The sequence below is a fragment of the Uloborus diversus genome, chromosome 6 (assembly GCF_026930045.1).
Source record: "Uloborus diversus isolate 005 chromosome 6, Udiv.v.3.1, whole genome shotgun sequence".
Lineage (NCBI taxonomy): Eukaryota > Metazoa > Arthropoda > Arachnida > Araneae > Uloboridae > Uloborus > Uloborus diversus.
In genome coordinates this window covers 90237358-90260168 of record NC_072736.1, presented here as the reverse complement: position 1 = coordinate 90260168, position 22811 = coordinate 90237358, and the positions used below count along the sequence as shown (strand labels likewise).

Here is a 22811-nt window from a genome sequence, read left to right as displayed (position 1 = left end):
TTATACTTCTTAGTTGCTTAAAACTAACACCATTCATAAAATTAGAGATTTTTTTTTTCAAGCTTTATCTATTGTTTAGGAAGAATTTAGAGCATTAATGTAAGAAATTGATTAAAGATGTTTTGAATGGTGACATAATTCGGAAATCAAAGGGACTTTTGAATTTGAAGACCTGAAGTAGATTCAGAAACTCTTCCTAGGCGTTGGTGGTATCGGTTCTGTACCAAAAAATGAGGCCGAAGTTTAATGTTGTGAGTTACTCCAAAATCAGAGGGTGACCCCACTAACCCACCCTCGTCGTTTCAAGCATTTCTTAAATATTTAGCGATTATTTATTTTGGTCAAGAAATGTCATTTTGCGTATTTCTTATACTTGTTTCACCTATATTTCGTAATGCGCCATCTTTTTTGCATCATTAATAGCGATCGATTTTTTTTCTGTTGTAAGTAACTATTTTTATGTATTTATGTAAAATCAGTGAATAAGTTATTTTCCTTTTCATCATATTTTTAATAATATGTTATAGAAAAGTTCCAAGGATTTTCTATTATGAATTTTTTTTTAAATTTCAGAAAATTATTGTTAAATTGAAAAATTTAATTTGAACTTGTTTATATTGCTTCATAAAAGATTAAACAATCAAATTGTTCAAAATTACCTTTGCAAACATCAGATCAAGTAGTATATGTATTCAGTTATTAACTTGTTGTAAATATTGAGTTTTTTTGTTGTAGCTGCGTTATGATCCTCGCTCCTTTCATCGCTATTTCCTATTTACTCAAAATTTATGTCACTGTTATAACTTTTATGAAAAATGCAAACTTCCCTATTCATAAATTTTAAATAAGTATAAAAATGTTCCTATTACGATTTAATCTTGTAATTTATCTGTCACCTTTTTTGTTTAATTTGATGACTAAAAAATGTCTACGTACAATCTTTCCACTTTAATTGCGTAATTTGTTGACGGTTTAATAGTTTTATTCTTATTTTTTTTGAAAGATTAGCAACATAATTTAATGTTTTTTAACTATGTTTACTGTACCTAAATCCATACATTATTACAATATTGCTGTAATCTTAGTTATATGTTCAATTAAAAAACAAACAAAAACAAATCAATTAGTTATTAAACTCTTTCTTTTTCTTCCTTTTTTTTCTTTCTTTTTTCCTTTTTTTTTTTTTTGGCTCTTGTTCTTTGTCTTTTATCATACAGCAGGCAAAAAAGGAGAAGGATAACTACACCCTAAAAAGATTGTACATAGTACGATCCAAAAGTTCGAGGACAAGCTGTATAAAACCTTACCCAGAATAGTTCACATTATCGAAGCACATCCACCTTCAAAACGTCATCCTGAGGGACTTAGTACTTCTGCCAGTGTTCATATAACTTTTGGAAACATTCCTGGGAGCCATTTTTTGCTACCTTCTGTGCAGTTTTATCTTCTCCTGACGGAAGAAAGTGGCGTCCATGCAAATTTTTTTTTGTTTGTTTTTTGCTGGGAACAGGTAAAAGTCACATGGAGCTAAGTCCGACGAAACGTTATATTATTTGTTTGTCATATCAGAATATTAACCGATCGAACCGTGTATCCTCAACATGAAAGTCACCATCTTCCCCACGATGAAGTTAAAGCAGCAGCGCAAGAGGTCAACCAGCACAGGAGGTTGCGATAAATGTCTTCCAGGAGTCCTTCTAAAAGCTATAGGAACTTTGGCAGAAGTGCATAGTCGTCCAAGGTGACTATTTTTTAGACAGATGTACTTCGGTAATGTGAACTATTCAGGGTAAGGTTTTATACAACTTGTCCTCGAACTTTTAGATCATACTACGTACGTATGAGTTTTCAACTTACTATTTCATAACGTTATTGAGTGAGACAAGTATACGCGCATAAAGACATCACAAGAGAATTTGCGATACTTAACTAAGGAGGCGTTCAAAATGGATATTTCGGTCATCTATATGTTCTTAGGTACATATGCATGTACAGATGTGCCTTAAAAAACTTGTGAAGTTTAAATTGGGTGATCGTAAAATAGAAATTTTGGTCGAAATCTGATTTTTTTTTTTTTTTTTTTGTGATTACAATTCCTTATTCGCAGAAAGGAAGTAAAGTGAATTGAATCAATGATCCTTTAAATCCCTGACAATCTTATCAATTTATTTCTGTTAGATTTTGTTGAGCAATCATGATTGCTTATTGTTCTCATTTGCCTGTCCTAGACATTACGCTGATTTTTTCCCTCCCCCCCGCCTCCCTCTGCAGCACTCTCGCCCATCGTCCTCTGCAAGCGCAGCTCCTCCGGGCCTGAGCAATGCCCCCCGAAATCCGCTTCTCCTGGTCGGTAGCGTTCATGTCCTACACAAGTCTATGCACACACAAGCCTACACATATACAAGCGCCTACACATGTACAAGGGCCTACATGCACAGAGAGACACACATGCCTACCTGTATGCACAGGTCTACGTACACACAAGCCTACACATGCATGCGCGCCTACACACACACACAAAACTATACACACGTAACCGCCCAGGAAAAGGGGCACTTTGGGGGGACAGGAGCAGTTTCTAAAAATAATAACTCCGATGAGTAGGGTCCTGTCGCAACTCGTGATTGCGAAAAACATAATTTGAATTAAAAATATCAGAATTCAAATTAATTTTTTCTTTTACTTTTTTTCTTGCCATCGGCGAATAGCATCGGCCATTTGGAGGAAAACTATCGGCCATCTTTGAACAATCGGCCAACAATCGGCATCGGCCCATCGGCCAAAAAATTCCATCGGTCGAGCCCTAGTTACTAATGTCAAAAAAAAAAAAAAAAAAAAAAAAAAAAAACCCTGAATAACCTCATGCATACAAATTTTAATTTTAATCAAGAATTCAACTTCAATGTAACTGCATTAAAATCAGCTGCATAAATAAGTTGAATGTTCTTATTGAACAAATGTTCAATATAAAACATTACTTTGATAAATTTTGTTCTGTTTTTGATGTTTTCTCTCAGAATACAATTTTTCTAAAAATATAGTTTTGGACACTTTCAGACAGTTTTGGATACAAGGGTTTTGGACAGGACGGTAAAAACCAGGGCTTTTACTGTAGTTTTTACCGTATAGTGTCCAAAACCTTGCCAACCCTGTATCTAAAACTTTCAACAGAAAGCTATTATAATCTACAGAGACTTTGCATAAAAAAAAATTTACACACTCAAATGTTTCATCGATTGAAGCTATACCTGTAGCTTTGGATACAGTAAATTTGTTGCATAAAAAGCTATCGGGCGTCAGACATCGGCGTTGTTACTTTTCATTGTACTGGCTCCTTAACCCAGTGCCGCAGACTAACTGTCTCAAGAGTTCTTTTACTGTTCTTTTACTGTTCTTTTACTGTTTACATATTTTAAATACATATGCTCTAAATAGGAAAATAAGATTTACCCCCCCCCCCCCCCAAAAAAAAAGAATTTGAGAACTATTTACTGTTTCTTATTATGGTTTTGGTCCGACTTTTCTTTCTTTTTCAAGCAGTCATTTTCACCACTCAAATGCAATTAAACTTAAAACAGATTACAAAGTATTGTTGCAGATTTTGATGGGGGGGGGAGGGAGGGGGCATGACCCCACCTTCTTGTATCCACTTCTTACGGTTTCAATCAAATTTTTAAATTATTTTGAGCAAACATTCAAATACTGTTGCGGTTGGGGGGGGGGGGGGGGAGATCATGAACCCATGATCCCCCCCCCCTTGTATTTGCCACTGATTGAAGTGAAGCTATCTTTGGTAGAGTTAGAGAAATGGTGATAGATTCAGGAGCTCTACCTTCTAAAATTTCAAAGCTATCTTTAGCGATGTTAGAGAAAAGAGGAGGGAGAAAGTTTTCTTCCGGATCAATTTTTTTTGAAATTGATGCCCCAAAAAGCATGTTAGGCTGTGTTTCACTACGTTACTAAGAAGAAATGTGTACCTAAATTTCGTTCCTTCGTAAGATTTTTTGAAATGAAAGACCTAAAAAGATAAATTTTAGGGAGAAGCTTGTTAATCAGAGGCTCTTCCTCTAAATTTTCCAAAATTTACACGCCATTAAACGCAATTTTAGGCTTTCTTTAGTCTTATCAAAGAGGTGAATGACCCCACTTTTTATCTGTGCTTACACGCTATACATGAATTTCCCACCATCAGAAGTTGTCGCTCGGGCCGTAGTTTACCTACTCAACACATCTTGCACTGTTTACATCAATAAATGTATTGAGAGTAAAAATTAGGAGATAAGAGGAAAAACCTCATTGACTGTTCAATACTGAGCAAAAAAATTTGTTTGCATGGATATTTTTGGAAGAAAAAAAAAATTTTTTTAGAGTTTCATATGCAGGGCTCATATTTTGTCCACTTTTTGTAAAAAGTCCGGGACGGCGCAAGAAAATGTACGAAACTGGGTAAAATAAAATTAACTGATTTTACACATGTTTCATACATAAAATTGCTGTTCAGGGCCGGATTTGGAAGTGTGGACGCCCCGAGGCAACAGAGGAGTGGAGGCCCCTAATCAGGGTTCAGAAAGATCCTCATATTTTCGAAAATGTCCGATATTTTGATGTATATCCGAATAAATTTGATATATATATATATATATATATATATATATATATATATTTCGATCAGCACTTTAATAGTAAATACATCCTAAAGTTACTGCTATTTGTTTTTTTTATATTGTTATTATTATAACTGCAATATATATAATAATATATATATATATATATGCTGACCCGTGAAAGTTAGGATATTTTGTAAAAATTTTATTGTGGGGGCCCCTTTGTTGTGGAGCCCTGGGGCAGCAGCCCCGCCTGCCCTCCCCTAAATCTGACTAGTTGCTGTCATAATGCAATAGAATTATTACTTAATTCAATTCTAATTTTGTTGCAATATTTATTCATTATTTTTAATTATTCCTATAACTGAAATTTTACTGGGAACGTCTCAATCTGGGAGATTTGAAACATTAAGATATCGTATATGACATCTAATTCTTCTGATATAAGAGGGAATCTTGATAAGCAATCTGCATTGCTGTTATCCTTACTGTTTCGATATTCTATGTCAAACTGAAAAGGTTGCAAATGGAGTGCATAGTGTAGGAGTCGTGCGGCTGACATTGCTGGTAACCCTTTTTCAATCCGAAAATCTGAGTTAGAGGCTTGTGGTCTGTCCCCAAAATGAATCTTCGACCCTTGAGATATCGATAAATTTCTTTACACCTCAGGATATAACCAGAGCCTCCTTATCAATTTGCAAATTGTCTTCTGAAATGATACCTTACAATTTAAATCTTGACTAATAATACAGCTGAAAGTCTCTCTATCTGTCTGGATCTCTGTGACGCGCAAAGTGCCTAGACCGTTCTGACGATTTTCATGAAATTTGGCACAAAGTTAGTTTGTAGCATAGGGGTGTGCACCTTGAAGCGATTTTTTCAAAAATTCGATTTTGTTCTTTCTCTATTCCAATTTTAAGAAAATTTTACCGAGCAAATTATCACAACGTGGAAAAATAAATTACCAAATTATCATAATGTGGAACCGTAACATGGGCAAGAAAATGAACATAACCAATTGGCGAGAAATTTATCGTCCATTATTTGTAAATATACATGAGAACCAAATGGGCTTTTAATTTTCTGCTACGAGCAAAGCCGTGCGGATACCACTAGTAGAGAATAACACCTAACTTAAACGGAATTTATAAGTCATTTTTTTTTCAAATATTTAAAAATTTTTAGAATAGAAAAGATCTGTTTAAGATCCGTCAAAAAAGCAACGGATAAGGATACAGATCTTTATTTTCCCACGGATATGCGCGGATATGGATATCTGGAACATGACTAGATTATAGTGCATCAGTATTCTCTCTGAACAAATTTCATTCTTGATTGCTTCAAATGCTGATTGGCACTTTCTTGTCCAATTCCATTTTACATCTTTCTTGGTTAAATTGTAGAGGGGATAGGCCAAAGTAGAAAGTTTTTGGCAAAATTTTCCATAAAAATTTACAAGACCTAAAAAACTTTTAACTTCCTGTACATTTCCGCCAACAGGTACCTTCACGATAGCTTCTACTTTTTCATCTGTTTTCTGGATGCCAGAGGAATTTATTTTGTCACTCAGAAAGTTGATTTCGGCGTCTTTGAAGAATTCACTCTTTTTCAAATTAATTTTTAGACCATTATCCTTACAAATTTGAAAAAATACTTCTAACCGGGAAAAGTGAGATTCATCCTCAGGTCTAGTCACTCTCACATCATCCATAAATGCCTTGATGCCTTCTAAACCACAGAATAAATTGTCCACGTACTTTTGCCAAATTGCTGGAGCACAGTTCAATCCGAACATTAGGCGTCTACAAGTGTATAAACCTTTGTGGGTGTTGATCGTCAATAATTTTTGACTTTCCTTGTGTACCTTCATTTGGAGATAGGCTAGACTAAAATCGATTTTGGAAAATTGTGCACCTCCGTTCAAGAAAGCAAAAACTTCTTCCGATCTAGGTAAAGGGTGTTGCTGAACTATCAAATTTGGATTTAATGTAACTGAATAATCTGCACATAATCATATGGAACCATCCTTTTTGGCTACTGGAACCACAGGTGTAGCCCATTCCGATGTGTCGATTTTTTCTATAATACCTTGCTTTCCAATCTATCTATTCAATTTCAACCCTATTTTTCGGAGAAAAAGGAACACTTCTGGCTCTGATAAAAACCGGATGAGCTTCTGGTTTGAGTTCTAATTTGCACTCGAAATTTTTTATTGCACCAAGTTCTTGATCAAAAGTATCCTTGTATTTATACAGCAACGAAACCAATCTATTATCGCATATTTTACCCACGGATTCTGATTTAATTGATTTTACGAAATTCCACTCAATTTGGAAAGAATATAGCCATTCTCTGCCAAAAATTGTGTCTAAATTTTTTTTTAAGTATAAAAAGTTCGACTTTCTTCTTTTGGCCTTGATATTTAGCTTCAACTTCCACTTGTCCTAAAAAAATGATGGTATTTCCAGTATAAGATTTCTACGCAAACTAAAAATTTTGCTTTTAAGTACTGCAAAAAAGCAATATAGTAAAAGGAAAAAAAAACAGTTCAGCATAATTTTTCTGACCATTTAATTAAATGTGCCATCAGAGGGGGGGGGGGGGGAGAGGAGTAATCTTTAAGTATATTATTTCGTTTTGGGAGGTGAGCTACTGTTCTTGTTGGGTGGACAGTCCTGATTTAATGCATTTTAAATTTACATGAAATAATACTTCTATTTGAAATGGAAAGAAGGGGGAGGAGAGGAGAGGGATTGGCGTATTATTTTTTTCTAGGGGAGGGGGTGCTGTAGCTTTGGAAGGAGGGGCACCATCGCACTTGGAGGATGGACACATTTGATTACTAACTTAAACTTTGCATAAGATAATATTTCCGCTTGAAATGTATGGAGGGGGGTGCTGCTTCGTTTTACGGGGATAAGGGGGCCCTAGGTGGGTTGTGTCATCCCTCTTGGGGGTAAACGCCTTTATTTTCATGCTTTTAAATTTAGTATGACATAATATTCCCTCTTGAAATTTACTCTAAAAATTCCGAAACAATTCTCAAAACAGCATTTTTTAGATGCCCCCCATTCCGAAACCCGACGCACAATGGGGGGGGGACTTTTTACCTGTTCTTATTGGGAGGGTAATAAACAATTTGCACCAGGTTTAGCTTTTTTTTTTGGATGTTTTGGTCCGACTCCTATTTTTACTCTACTATGGGCAATTCCACGGAAATGGGGAACAGATGACCAATTTTTCAAAATCCTTTTTTTCTCACAAATTAGATGTCATTTTGAGGCTTATGTGTTGAATTATATGAAAATAATAAAAATTACCCCAAAAGTTTGTTTATAAGAGTTACAAGAGTAAAATTGTTACCTCGTTCTGGTTACAGAATTTCTCTGATTTAAAACAGAAGGGATAGAGGACAGCAATAACAACATTTCTTTATACTTTAGTCATTAAAATGTCTTTATTAATAGGTACTCTTACTTAAACCCCTTTTTTTTTAAACCACGAAACTGGTAATTGATTAACTGGTCCAATTTGTTACTTAATATTTTTTTTTCTAGAAGCACTGACCTTATAAGGAATAGTTTTTTCTTTATTTTAAGCATCTCAAAATGCGGCAATTTTACAGCAGAACGAAATTTAATCTGGCAAACTGGGCGCATGCCATGCCCCAGCCACGATCTCTTCACATCCCATGCGTGGATTTCCAAATAATTCTCTCAAACTTTTGCAATAATTTTTCATACTTTGGATCATACTAAACTCGCAGTGCATAAATTTGTAAGTTACCTGTTAGAATATCTTAAAAACCAAATAACCAAGCACTAAAAATGTACAAGTTTTCTCAGACTCAGCTTACAATTTAAGTAAAGATACCTATTAACAAAATTTAGATTTATTTGAGCAGAGATTCATCACAAAATTAACCCGGAATTTCTTTGCAGTGTTCCCTGGGGAAGGAACTGTAGACAGCATCGTTGGTAAGGTTAAAAAAAAAAAAGACGTATTGTTAAAGCTGGAAGTAAAATGACAGGGGGGGGGGAGGATGCTCAATCAAATCAGACCACCACTGCAACCAAAAGTCCATTGCACTAGACAAGCTGGAATAGTGTTAAGCGGTATGCCACCAGAATTATGCATCTGTGGCTCCTTCATTAATCTGCAGTGTACTTGAAGTACACATAACATCAGAAGAGATCATGCATAATTCAGCAATATTGCACTAATATTTGAGAAAATCCTTGGCACTGCATGCACTGAGTCAAAGCCATTTCGTTGAATAAAATTACTATCTCAGACACTTCTTCCTCACAAACACTTAGGATGGTTGCTCTATTTAAAGAAGAATTATCTGACAGTGATGCATTGGATGAATTTGAAGATATGGAATTTGTTGCACAACTTAAAAGTACATAAGTGAGTTGCTGCGGTCAACGAAGAGTCTGTACAATACACAGGATGCAATCCCCTGTTAAATGGTGAAATGATTGAAGTATCGGTGATGTATAGGACAGAAGGGCACTTAAAATGGCGAAAAGAGGAAGATAAAATCGTCTATCTTACTACTATTATATATGCGAAAGTTTGTCTGTATGGATGTATGGATGTTTGTTACTCTTTCACGCAAAAACTACGGAATGGATTTTGATGAAACTTTACAATAATATAGCTTATGCATCAGAATAACATATAGGGTAGTTTTCGTCCCATTATGGGGGGGCAAAACCCCTTAGGGGGGCAATAAAACACAATTTTCGTATAAATTCTCTAATATGGGGACGAAAAAATACTTGCACATATTAACATTATATGTCCATCGAAAGCTCTGATTTTTCTGCTGAAGATGGCACCTGTTCGTTATTTCTAAGTAGAATGAAAAACGAGGTATGAGCTTTTTAGTTCCATGTTCGAAGGCTTTCCTTAACTCAATACAATATTTAGTGTATCATCTCAACTCCCTGTCGGTAGCGACTGTTGTTGTATTGTTGACTATCTTTGCTTTTCGTGACTGTTCAAGGCTTTTCTCAAGTCAAATCTTGAAGTAAGATTTTTGCACAAGATTGGCAAATAATACATGGATTTGCTGATTTTTTTCCATTTTAATGCAACATTGAGGCAATTAATGTTTTTTTTTATTTATTTGTATTGACTGGGTATTTAATCGATCAGCTGGAATCTGGCCAAACTTTTTTTGTGGAATCATTTCAATAGCTAAGGCATTTGGCATTTTTTTCAACTGTCGCTGTTTTTGAAGCTAAAGACTACGCAATACTGTTTCTCGGTTTTCACCATGTAACCGAATATCGCCATTTCTTTTAATATTTCTTTCTTTAAATTTGTTAACACGTAAAATAATTCGCCAACTAATTCGCTAACTCATAAACAGCGCAAAAACGTCCATTACTTTGTCTTTTCACACAATTTCAAACAATTGCCAAATTTTTACTGTTTATTGGAAACAGTTCGGGTAGCATCATTGTTGACCCTATTTTGGGACGATTTCTACGGTAAAAAGTTACACATTATACAATAATTTAGATTGCCGGTGTAGCGCTGGATATTATGTATTTGATGGAGATCGGGATTATAAGGGAACTGTTTCACTTTATTTAAGAATAGTTGACCTCACTCGAATTGGATTTTTTGGGAATTACCCAAACTGACTTCTTTAGAACCCCTGAACGTTTTCGTGATTTATTTTTTGTGATTTTTGGGTTTCTTCTCATTTTTGCCAACATTTATTTCATTTACTCCCTTTCCCCCTAATTTTCAGTTTTAATCATACCTTTTGATACATTTAAGGGGACAGGCAATTTGAAATGTCGGCGAAACTAGATACAAACAATGTTTTGGTAACTATTTGACCTCTGCCTGTAATGAACATTAACTTGAATCAATTGAAAAAAAAAAAACTACATCAACGTGCGCGAAGCCGCGGGCAAAAGCTAGTACAAAATAAAATATTTTAAAGATTTTTTTTCACCTATCCCAATTAGAAGTGCGCGATAATTAGCATTTACGAAAAATATTTCATATTTAATGTTGTAATTATCTAAACATCTCATTTATTGTCATTAACATATTACTCAAGGTTTAAAGCAAAATTGAAAGTAATTTGGAAAGGTTTTAAACTTTTCTTTACGTCCGACACCATAGTAATTTTGTACATATTACGTCCGACACCAAGTTTTTACGTTCGACACCAATACCCTATTTTGGCACTTAATACCTCTAAAATTAAAAAAATCTTTATGAGTTATTAATATTTCATCATTGCTCTTTGACATAAAAGTAGTTACATAGTTGCAGATTAAGCCATTGACCTGAATCTTAGATTTTAGTTTTGCTCGTCTCATTTTTCAGATTCAGCTCATACGTCCGACACCATGAGTTAAATATTTTTTTTCTTAAAATAAAATTTTGTATCAGAAATTCTTTTTATGTTTAACAATTCTGCATACACTAGTAAGTATTTTAAAAAATATTTTGATTTATTTCAAAATTGTTAACCGATAAATGTGTTGGTTTTTTGAAGTAAATATCGTGCAATTCTTACGTCCGACACCGTGGAATTGCCCTGCTGACTTTCAGCACTTTCCCAGTCTTCTTTCGTTAAATAATGCCATGGGTATGGAGCTAATTCATACTGCATATACGTAATTCAGCAAATCTTCGTCCGATTTCTTGGTAAGGGGCTGTCCATAAATGATGTTACCCTTTTTTTCAACATTTTTGACCCTCTCCACCTTAGTCACAAAGTACTTTTCATTAGCTACTTTACTAAAACATATTCTTAAAAAAAATGCTTAATATCACACGTCGTTCTGCTCTTCCTCTTGTCACAAATTCTCATACACCCCTTCCCCTTAGGAGCGTGACATCATTTTTGTTGCAGTAATCCATAAATACTTCTTCATTATCAATCATGATTGTTGAATTCATTAAAGAAAGAGGAAGTGCGCGATCCTTTCAAGTCAGTTTGAAATTTGTGAATGGCAAGTGTTCCATTTTTTGCCATGGAGGTGCGTGTTTGAAATTCTATAACTTTTGATTGGTTGAATGAAATGTAACTAAGAAGCATATCAAATTAAAGGAAATTTAAAGCTCTACAACTTTGCCATTGACAATTTTTATGAATATTAATCCTGTGAGGCACTAGGAGCAAATGTTTGACAAAAGGAAAATTTCTCCGAAAATCATCGATTTTTCACAACATATACCGTAAAAATTAGTGGAAATTTGACAAATATGTGCAGAAACAGTTCTATGGGAACTTTATTTAGCTTGAATTTTTATTTTTGAACGCATTTTTTCCACCATTTCCGAGATACATTAAAAAAAACCCAAAATTTTTGCTTTCCCCCTCCCTCCCGACTTTAGCTCACCCCCCGGGGCGGGGACTTTTAGTATGTTTACTTACTAACCACCCCTAACAATATTCTGAAGTCAAAAATTATCGCATATTCCATGCACTCTACACCCCTCTTTTAAGCACTCATTGACTGAACTGCATGAAATTCGTTAAACTTATTTTGCAGAATTTGGAATAAAAATAGAAAAAGATATACAATTGCAAAATGAGATTTCTTATTTATTTTTCACCAATTAAAGAATTCACCGAGCATAATATTTTCCGTTCAAAAACAGTTGGAATTCGATTCTGAATTTGTTTTCCTATAAAAATGTCAAACAGGCGACTTTAGTCTTTTTGTATACGCTTCTTAAAAAAAAAAAAAAAAAAAAAAAAAAAATCCATACTTTCTGTTCTGCATGAATTTCCTCCTTTTCAACAGTGTCATGCCTGCAAGAACCTAGTAGAGAAAGTGTAGAGCGCCCGAAAGAAAAAAAGGCAAAAACGGATATAAAACTCAGAATGGGCAAGAGAAAGCCCAAAAATCAAGTCTATAAAATACGATGCAGAATACTAGCATTGTTAGATAAAACATTAGTTTGCGAAAACATTAGTTTTCTAAAAAAGAAGAATTAAAGGTGGCTAAGATAGTTTTAAGATGCTTGCAGCTAAAAAGAAAATATAAACTCGTACTCATAAAAAAGACCACACCATGGAGGGCTCATTCGATTTTATTGAATTTTACTTCATAAGTTCCACAGTTGGATACAATTTTAAATGTTGACAGCCAAGGTGTCAGTGTTTCAAATCAAATGATATGTTTGAAAAAATCATTGATTTTTTAACCTACCTTACTTGAAGATTCAATTTTTCAGTAACCTTCAGCAGACGCTTTTAAATTATTTGCTATTTTTTTTTTATTAATAGCCACTGCATTCACGATTTTTTAAAAATACAAACTGTGGAAAAAGGAAACTCCAAATTAATATTGCTTCAACCATGCAGTCTTGTAAAAAAAATTAAAACATGCAATTGTAATTAAAAAAAAAGTTGTTTGAAATTTATTCATCTAATGAAAAGGTTAAAGTTTGTAATTAAATTTTTTTTTTTGCCTTAAATTCACATTACAAGCAAAGTACATAGATTTTTAAAAATACTTTTACGAGAAAGTGGTCAAATAAAACTAAATTAACTCTGGGTTTAAGATACTATTTCTTATATGTAAAGCGTAATAAAACTAAGATTTTAAAAATCTGATTATGTCCGTTTTAAAAGATATAAATTTTGTTGAAAAATAAAAAATAATCCCCCCCTCCCTTTATATACCTCTCATTTGATTTTCATCTTGTACAACGCTACCCTATTTGTTTATTTTCCTTTTGTATTACTATGCCATATATATTAAATTTGATTTGAATCATATGCATTTGTATTAAATTGGTTTTACGTTACATTACGAGAGGTTTTTGGAATATACTTGAAATAAATTGGTTTTGTAATTTTTAAAAATATTAATTTAAAATTAAGCTGTATTTATAAATAAAAATGAATCAGTAACTGAAGTAACTAAAATCTTTTTAAAAAATCGCTTTAAATAAAAAACATGATTGAAAATAATAAAAAAATACTTTAAAAAAGTCCTGATTTTTTTTAAAGATTCTGTATGCAGCAAAAGAAGATTGGTTACAAGTAAAAAAAAAAATATATATTTTTTTTTATTTTGAAATTGTTTTTGTATATATATATATATATGTGTGTGCTTCTGTGCCACAGGATATTGAATCAGATTTTTGAGTGTTGCTTCTTTGGAGGAGCATTTTAAATTACAGTAAAACCTGTGAAGTTGACCATCCTTATAAGTTGACCACTTCTCTAAGTTGACCGCATTTTTCAGGCACGGAATTAGCCCTTATCAAATAAATCAACCTCTGTAAGTTGACCACCTGTTTAAGTTGACCACTAAAGTAGTGTACCGCAAGTATACAACTTACACAGGTTTCACTGTATTTCAATCGGAACGTGATCTTCATTCTTGTTGTATGCGAGACAACCAGTACAAGACAGATGCCAACCAAAGAAATTCAAGACATTTTATATGAGGGAGAAGCTGTACGTTTTATTCTGAAAATAAGTCTTTAACATTCCGATAAAATAGGTAGACGACCGTTCTCCTATTGGAATGCAGCTCCACGAATGCTTGGAAGAAAGGGTATAACTTCTGGTTTCAAAACTTCTGAGGATCTGAAATCTGAGGATCGATGTGTATTTGGTCTCTCGTATCTGATGATAATCTATCTCTGAAATCTGAGGATGCTGAGATTAACCGCAATTCTTATTAACCATGATTGCTCATAATACCCAATGGATTACCCAATGGATTACTCATAATACACACTATACCACTTGGCGTTCATCTGGTCTGGATTAGATAATGCATAACAGAAGAAGGTAATTACAAATATGGTGCTTAATGTGGTGCTGTTCATCTTGTTGCCCAAGGTTAAGTATGATTCTTCCAAACGGAGGATTTCTTACCTTTCAGCTGTCACTAGACTCTATGTGCATGTACAGTGCTGTATTTACCTATAAGCTAAAAAATCTGTACCTTACAACCCTGCTTTGTTGGGGGCCTCCTACTGCCGTTTCCAAGTGCTTGAAAATTTGGAAAACACAGTTCTAGTCCTTGTATTAAAAAAATGTATCAAATACAAAAGAGAAAATCTGCCAATAATGTGTCAAACTCGGCTTTTTGCAGCATCTGCAACCTGAAACAAAACTGTAAAAAATCATGTTTTTTTCACGTTTCTCACCCATTGCATGAGATTAACTTTTGTGACTCACATGTTTCGCACCTTGCTATTCATGTAAAATCAAGAATTTATTATTTGGATATAGTCTTTTTTTTTGTTGTTTTCTGCTTGCTTTTTATCTTACTTCTAATCTAAAACACGTTGCCATTATATTTTTCTCGAGAGAAAAAAAATGACACTACCTCTAGAGCCTGATTAAACACACGGTCCCTTCGTTCTGTGAATCTGGATACAAACATTTTAGTTTTTTAAAAAAATAAGTTTATACTTTTCTTTAATTCTCCACTCTTCCTTTTATCAGTTTGTATCAAACATTGCGATAATTATTATTCATCAATTGAGGGCAGTGAGAAGCAAAGGGATGTAAGTGGCAAAATTAAAAATTTGGAGATAATCAGTACACATGGTAGGTGAACCTCTCCTCTGTCTTGGGGCAAGAGATGGTACTACTAGCCCTGGTAGTTGCTGCTGTACAGCATGATTTAGAAAAAAATTTCAATGTAAGCCTACCTAGGACCTTATCTTTAAACGCGTTTTACTCAAAATTTGAAAATGTCCACTTACATCCCTTTGCTTCTTAGTTCCTCAATTGTGCATCAATCTGAAAGTGATCTTTTAATTATATATATATATATATATATATATATATATATATATATATATATATATATATATATATATATATATATATATATATATATATAGACATTAAAACTCAGTATTCTCAGTAAAAAAAACTTTATTAAAAAAAAAAAAAAGCCTGTGAATTCTGAAACTTTGAATTCAAATTATGTTTTTCGCAACCACGAGTTGCGACAAGATCCTACTCATTGGAGTTATTGTTTCTAGAAACGGCTCCCCCCCAACAAGCTTATCCCTCCTCCTGGTTGGTTAAGTGTGTAAAGTTGTGTGTGTGTGTGTGTGTGTGTGTAGGCTTACGTGTGTGCACGTAGGTCTGTGTGTGTGTATGTGTGTGAAGGCCCGCGTGAGTGTGAACGTGCATGAGCATGCGTGTGTAGGACATGGACGCCACCGTCCAGCAGAAGTGGATTCCGGGGAACAGTGCTCCGGACGAGAGGAGCCGCGCTGATGGGCGGTGGTGCTGCACAGGTCCCTGGTCCAAGCTGAAAAAGGAACCACAACATCAAGGACTGTCAAGTGAGAAAGAACAATAAGCAATCGTGATTGCTCAAAAAAAAATTAATTTGAACTTTTACATCTTGCATTCAAAGTATGTTTTTCGTAATCATGAGTTGCGATAGGGCCCTACTCATTGGGGGCTATTGTTTCTAGAAACAGCTCCTGTCCCCCCAAGCCTACCCCTCCTACTGGGCGGTTACGTGTGTATAGTTGTGTGTATATGTAGGTGCGCGTGCGTGTATTTGTAGGCTTGTGTGCGTGCGTAGACCTGTGTGTATGTGTGTAAAGGCTTGTGTGTATGAGCGTGTATGTGTATGTGTGTATGTTGGACATGGACGCCACCGACCAGGAGAAACGGATTCCAGGAGGCAGTGCTCGGAGCCGTGCCTGCAGAGGCCGGTGGGCGGTGGTCTGGTGTCCCTGGTCCAAGCTGAAAAAGGAACCACAACATCAAGGACGGTGAAACAAAAGCAATAAGCAATCGTGATTGCTCAAAAAAAAAAAAAAAAAAAAAAAACTTACATCTTAAAATTTCCTAGAAAAATATAAGCTGTTATTAGCAATGAAATTCTATTAGTATTAAAAAGTTTCTTAATACACAAATATGCTGTTTTGTGAATAAAATTTATATGATTCATACGCCATAACTTAATTAATAAATAAACTATGCGAAACAATAGTTATGCAACTAGAATGTTTTTTCTGTAGCTGGTGGAGGGACGGGAAGGATAGACCAGTGACTATTTCAAATGTATTCAACTAAGGTTTCCTTTTGGGGAAGAACTAATTGAATTTTAAGCAACTAGTTTTAAGAAAAAAATACTAATACAGTAATAGGACCGAAAATTTGGCGTTCAAAAATTCGACGAACTCGAGCGAAGAATTTGTACTGTCCTGCTCAATATTTTTGGCGCTCGACCTTGGACAAGTTAACCTCAAAATCGGTTTAAAAGAAGATAACAATGGGTTGATTAAGTTAAGCGCGTTTCCAAAACAGGTGTTTCTCTTGAAGCGTCGTTTGTTTACAAAAATAAATTAACTTTTTTGAACTTTGGCGTCAAACTTCCAGATGAGGTGCGAATTGTGGGAGTCTTGATTTCCTTCCCTCGTTTCATGCTGTCCCCTTTTCCTACAAATACAAGTTCGATGTTTTTGACCATTCCACTGAGCGCCATTAATGCCGAGCTACACAATAAGTCAATAAGTCGTGCGCAAATAGGAAATATATGCTCTTGTTACTTCTGTTGTATTTCATTATTTTGTGCAAATGATTTATCCATTATTAATATTCTTTATTATTATTTTTTGTAGGTTTATATAATCTGTCTTCAGAATGGATGAGATAGAATGCCCTCGGTGTAAAACTACAAAATACAGAAATCCGAATTTGAAGTTGATGGTTAATATTTGCGGCCATGCCCTGTGTGACAACTGCGTAGAGCTCCTATTCGTCAAAGGGTCCGCTGCCTGTCCACAATGTAACGTTGCTCTTCGAAGAAGTAATTTTCGGGTGCAGATTTTCGAAGATTCTTCAGTGGAAAAGGAATTGGACATTCGGAGGAGGGTTCTCAAAGACTTTAACAAGAAGGAGGAAGATTTTAAATCGCTGTTGGAGTATAATGACTATCTTGAGGAAGTCGAGACTATAATCTTCAATTTAGCCAATAACATTGACATCGAGTCGACAAAACGGAAGATTGAGCAGTACAAGAAGGAAAACAAGACCCAAATAATGAAAAACAAAGGAAAACTAAGCAAAGAGGAAGAAGAGTTGGAGGAGTTATTAGAATACGAGAAAATTGAGCTAGAAGCGAGAAGAATGCAGTTGATAGAAGAAGAATTAGAGTTAGAAAAAGAAAAAAGGAAGAAGAAAGAGAACTTAATCGATGACTTGATGTTTTCTGATAAATCAGCTAAGGATATAATAGCATCGCATGCGGCAAAGAGTGACGATGTGAAAGCGAAAGTAATTCCTATTCGAAAACGAAACACCTTTTCAACTGGATTGAAAAGCCAGCAAGTATTTTTACCAGTGCCTAAAGAAAATAATGACAATATATATGTGTACAAAGATCTAGTTTTTGATATGTGTGGGCCCAAACCATTTTCTCCCAATTCTCTTAGAAGTAAAGGTTTCACGCAGCATGTGCGTAGTGCTTCTGACACAGAAATGGCTGGCGGATATGTAACTGAAAATGCCTGTGATCGCGCTTTGCAAGACGCATTTTCTGGTATCTATTTCATGCTTTGATTTTGAGTTTCATGTCAAGTCGAAAAATTATAATTTATTGATTTCTTATGAACATTAAATTATTGTTACTTGTAAATAAATTTTTATTCGCAGCTTTTTTCTTTTTTGGAAAATTTGTTTTGTACATGAATAATTTCATCGATCTGCTATTTGCGGAATCATGAGTTAAACTTAAAAAAGTAACTCAATGTGTACTACCGTATTTTCTGAGCTATTATCAATCTTGGTTTGTTGTTGACATTTTCGGGTTACTCGTATGACGCAACCGATGATCCTATTGTTTTTTACTAGTGTTCGCCCAGTCGTCGAAATTCGACCATATTCATAAATTAATATTTGAGAAAACTTGCATGAATTTAACTATTTCCAACATATTTCTACTCTTATTCATATTTACTGCATATCTGGAAACATACAATCTTTACATGTACACACAGTAACAAACAGTAATACTTACAACCAAACATTACAATACTAGTACTAATTTTCGAAATTTTCTTTTATTATTTGCTTTGATCTTCATTGGTAACTTTTTCCTTACTGGAATAGACTAAATGTGTTATTACATAGTTAAAATATTACCCGATTAGTGGTGCTAAAAACAGTAAATATTTCTCCATTTCACTTTATCCTACTATTTCATTTTGTCCCGCATTCCTCTATTTATTTACAAAATACCTGCTATGTTTTATAGTTGTGAACAATAAATCTGTTCAAGAAATATCACTGAAGTCAGAAAATGCAATGTAAATTCAATAATGCAGAATGTAACAAACTTTAAGCTTTGTTTTGTTCTTCATAGCGCATTTAGCTTTGTTTTGTTTTGTGATTTAAACATAAATGCAGTGAAACCCCGATTTTTCGCCCCCCGAATGTACGTTTTTTTCATTCGGTCCCAGTTTTTTCGTGTACTAATAACGTTAATTCAACTCACATTGTTAGTTTGTTATTTAAGGAATTTCTCGCATTTTACGTTTACCCAGAACAGTAAAATAAGATGTTCTAATGTGTGCAATATTTTTTCAGTTTTGTGTTTGTTTTAAAGATAATCCGTGTTGAAAGTTAATCTTTGAAAACAGAAATGCACATTGTTTGAGGACACATTTTTGGACATTTTAAAACCGTTTGTTTTGCTCAAAAATAACATAAAAACGCATAAAAGCTTTCCATCTGCCTATGAAGATGAACAAGATAAATCCTGGAAGATGCAGAAATCACTTTGAACTCAATGACTAAAAAACAATAGACCGTTACGAACATTTTCAACCTGCCCGTATTCGCAACTAAAATGCATTAAAATGATTTAGAAATAGTACGCATACTAATATTTTTCGTAGAAGATAGATATTATGCTTTTCGAAAGATTCATCTAAACTATACCTTTAGGTTTTTTTGCTTCTTAATGTTTATTTTCTACTTATATCCCGTATTTTTCGTTTTCCCGTATGTTGCGTTTTTATAACCCAGTCCCTTGAGAAACATTAAATCGGGGTTTCAACGTACATAGTTATTTCAGTGACTTTAAGGTGATATCGTTCACTCATATACGCAATCTTTCTCTTTTCTCTCTCGCACTCACAACCACATAAAGAAGACCAGAATGCAGCTCCGGTTAAAAGAGTTTTGAATAATGGAGGTTGAATTGTATTAGTGCGTATGGCTGATTTGTGGTTTAACGAACAAGCAGTTTCAAATTGTAGTTTTTAAAACGATTGATTGAAAAAGTAAACTATTCCATTCCAGATTCTCTGCAAAAACAGCAGATTTCTGTTAACATATCCTTCTAAATTATCTGGATCAACATCATCATACAGCTGACTCATCAATGTGAGCTGGTTTTAGTCATTGAGCTGGTGTCATTTTCTCACCAGCTTACGTAAGCCGTCCCGGTTTTCAAGCAAAATCCCAGTGTTACGGCCGGTTTACTTCGCGTCCCGGAAAAGAATAAATTTGATTACAGATGACCAAAAAAGTATAAAAATAATTAACTGTAAAGGATTATTTAGGATAATTGCTTTGTCATTTGAAACATAAACTTGTAAAATTAACATCGGATCAGCTTGTAAAGATTTTTACAGTAAGATTAAAACTAAAAAAGACTTTCTAAAAAAAGTCTTAGCGAAAGAAAGATACATGCAAATATTGTTCAAGTTAAAATTTGTCATTCATAGTATTTCTTCTTACTGAAGTAAATATTTAATATTAAAGTGTAAGAAATAAAATGTTTGTTTTAATTTATCTGCTTGTGTCATTTATTATTACCCCTGGTTTAGGCTCATAATTAGTAACCACTTGTTCATATTGAACTACCCTCTAAAACACGTTAAAAACCAGCCAGGGGTGTGTTCCCTTTTGAAAACTAGCAACGGGGGGGGGGGGGGGGTCCCGGTTAAACATTTCAGAAATCTGGCAATCCTACGTAAGCGCCATTACCAGTTCATTGATATGTTGGAGTTGTATGCATTTTCATTAAATGGCGTAACGGAGCACAAAAAAAAAAAAAAAAAAATGAACGTATAGCTACACGCAAATATTGAATTGCCGCAATGACGACATTAACATTTAAAAAGCGTACAAAAAAATGATTTTAAATAATTCTAAACACTTTTATAAGCTTGGTTCGCACTAAGAAGTTATAAATAAATTAAGTATATGATTTCTTGATTGCAACACTCAAAAATTGAAGTTAATTTTAATATGCTTATAATAATAAAATTAAAATTAAAAATTTGAGAGGAGAAATATAGTCGGTATGGTAAAAATTATTAATACAAAGCAATATACCGTCGATTTCTTCTCATATTTAAAAAAAATGTCAATCTTAGCCCGAAAATTTTGAAAAGTTGAGACTTTAAAAAGGCTATTTCAGGCTATTTTTGGATGACTTATAGTTATGGTAAAGGCTATTCGTACAAAGTTCAGAGCTGTATCCCTGTTAGTCTACGCGCTGGGAACGTGACTTCAGTATAGTAGGCAATCTGATCGCTAATAGCAATTGTGATTTTCGGACGAATTTAGTGTCCATTATAAGAAAATTTCGATTCAAAGAGCTATTTTAACATTTTTCTTCTCAAAATACATTAACAAAAATGATTTCCAAATATGGAACTTTCTTATATTTTAAAGTGATATTTTCTTTTTTAATTGAAGTTAAAAAAAAAAAAAGAACCGATTTCAAAATTACTCTAAAAAGGAAAAAATAATTTTATTTTTTAAACACCATTGATAATACTTTTAAACATAATTTTTGAAGTTGACGTAAAAACAAAAAGTAAAATCCAGTGTAACCATACTTCGTTCAGATTTTTTCAGAAAATCATCCAAAGTTAGGAACGAAACATTTATATCGTTACTCAAATATGCTATCATCAGTGCTGAAATACACTGCTTGACAATTGCTAAGGAACAAGTGATTTATGCAAACTTGTATCTCAACCACCTGGCCAATGGAAATAAATTCAAGTTCAGATGGCGTGGTAGACCAAGACTCGTTATCTGTATAAAAGACAGTGCATATACGCTCTAGATTTGTACAAAAATTCACGCTGTTTGGTTTTTAACAAAAATAGTGCTGGATGTTAAAAAAGGTTTTTCCCTGAAATTCTGTTTGGTTCTTGAACTACTTAAGAGTAAAATGTCAGCAAGACATCATTTGAGTATCTACGATCGTGGACGAGAGGTTGGACGACTGGGAGCAGGTCAAATTGCCGCTACTGTGACTGCTGCAATGGATGTATAAGTGCCATCTCCCGATTAAAGACGGCCGCTGAAGGTGGAATTTTTTTGCAAAAGCATGCCGGGGGTCGTGGTAGGAGCATCACACCTTCAGAGGATCGCTATGTAGCCCTCGTGGCAAAAAGGAACAGAAATTCCACTTTTGGACAGATAGCTGCAAATCTAACAACCGCTACCGGTACGCATGTTTCTGCAAGAACCATCTCACGGCGAGTAAATAATGTCGGTTTGTATGCAAGGAAGCCCGTACGTTGCATCCAAGTTCAACCACGCCATCGTCGAGAGGGATTACGCTGGTGTAAGGAACATGTTGGTGGGATCATCAAAATTGGTCTAGAGTGATGTTCTCTGAAGAATCTCGTTTCAGTGTGAAAAGTAGCTCTGGTAACCAACTACTGTGGAGAGAGCGTTTAACACGTTACGCACAAAAATTTGTTTGCGAACGTGATCGGTACGGCCCAGGCGTCATGGTGTGGGCAGGCATCATGCACAATGGCAGAACACCGCTTCCCATTTTTGAATAAGAAAGCGATACGTCGCAAATGTATTGCAGACATGTTATGCTGGACCATGTTCGTCTTTTTAGGGGGGCTGTAGGTCCAGACTTTCTCTTTACGGACGACGATACACGGCCACACTGGAGCACTGAAGTGTCAGACTCACTGCAAAGTGAAAACATTCTCCGTATGCAGTGGCCTGCTTACTTTCCCGACTTAAATCTAATTGAACTTGCTTGTGAGGTTCTTGGCAGACGTGTTGCGCGAAGAACCATACCTCCCAGAACAATACAAGAACTCATATCCGCATTGAGAGAAGAGTGGGAAAACATCCCCCAAGCACTCTTCAATAATTAGTGGGGAGTATGGAAAACAGATGTAAATTGTGCATCAATGTCCCTGGTAATCATGCATCATGTTAAGGTA

The 22811-nt window shown here is 34.6% G+C and overlaps 1 protein-coding gene across 1 annotated transcript in view; it reads left to right on the top strand.

The window, feature by feature from the left end:
* The window catches only part of LOC129224657 (CDK-activating kinase assembly factor MAT1-like), a 30277-nt gene extending 9942 nt beyond the window's left edge, over positions 1–20335 (top strand). Inside the window, exon 2 of the mRNA XM_054859196.1 lies at positions 17214–20335. Within this exon, the coding sequence (XP_054715171.1) occupies positions 17236–18153 (918 nt within the window). The 5' untranslated portion in view covers positions 17214–17235 and the 3' untranslated portion in view covers positions 18154–20335. The remainder of the gene's footprint in view (positions 1–17213) is intronic.
* Positions 20336–22811: the final 2476 nt, after the last annotated feature.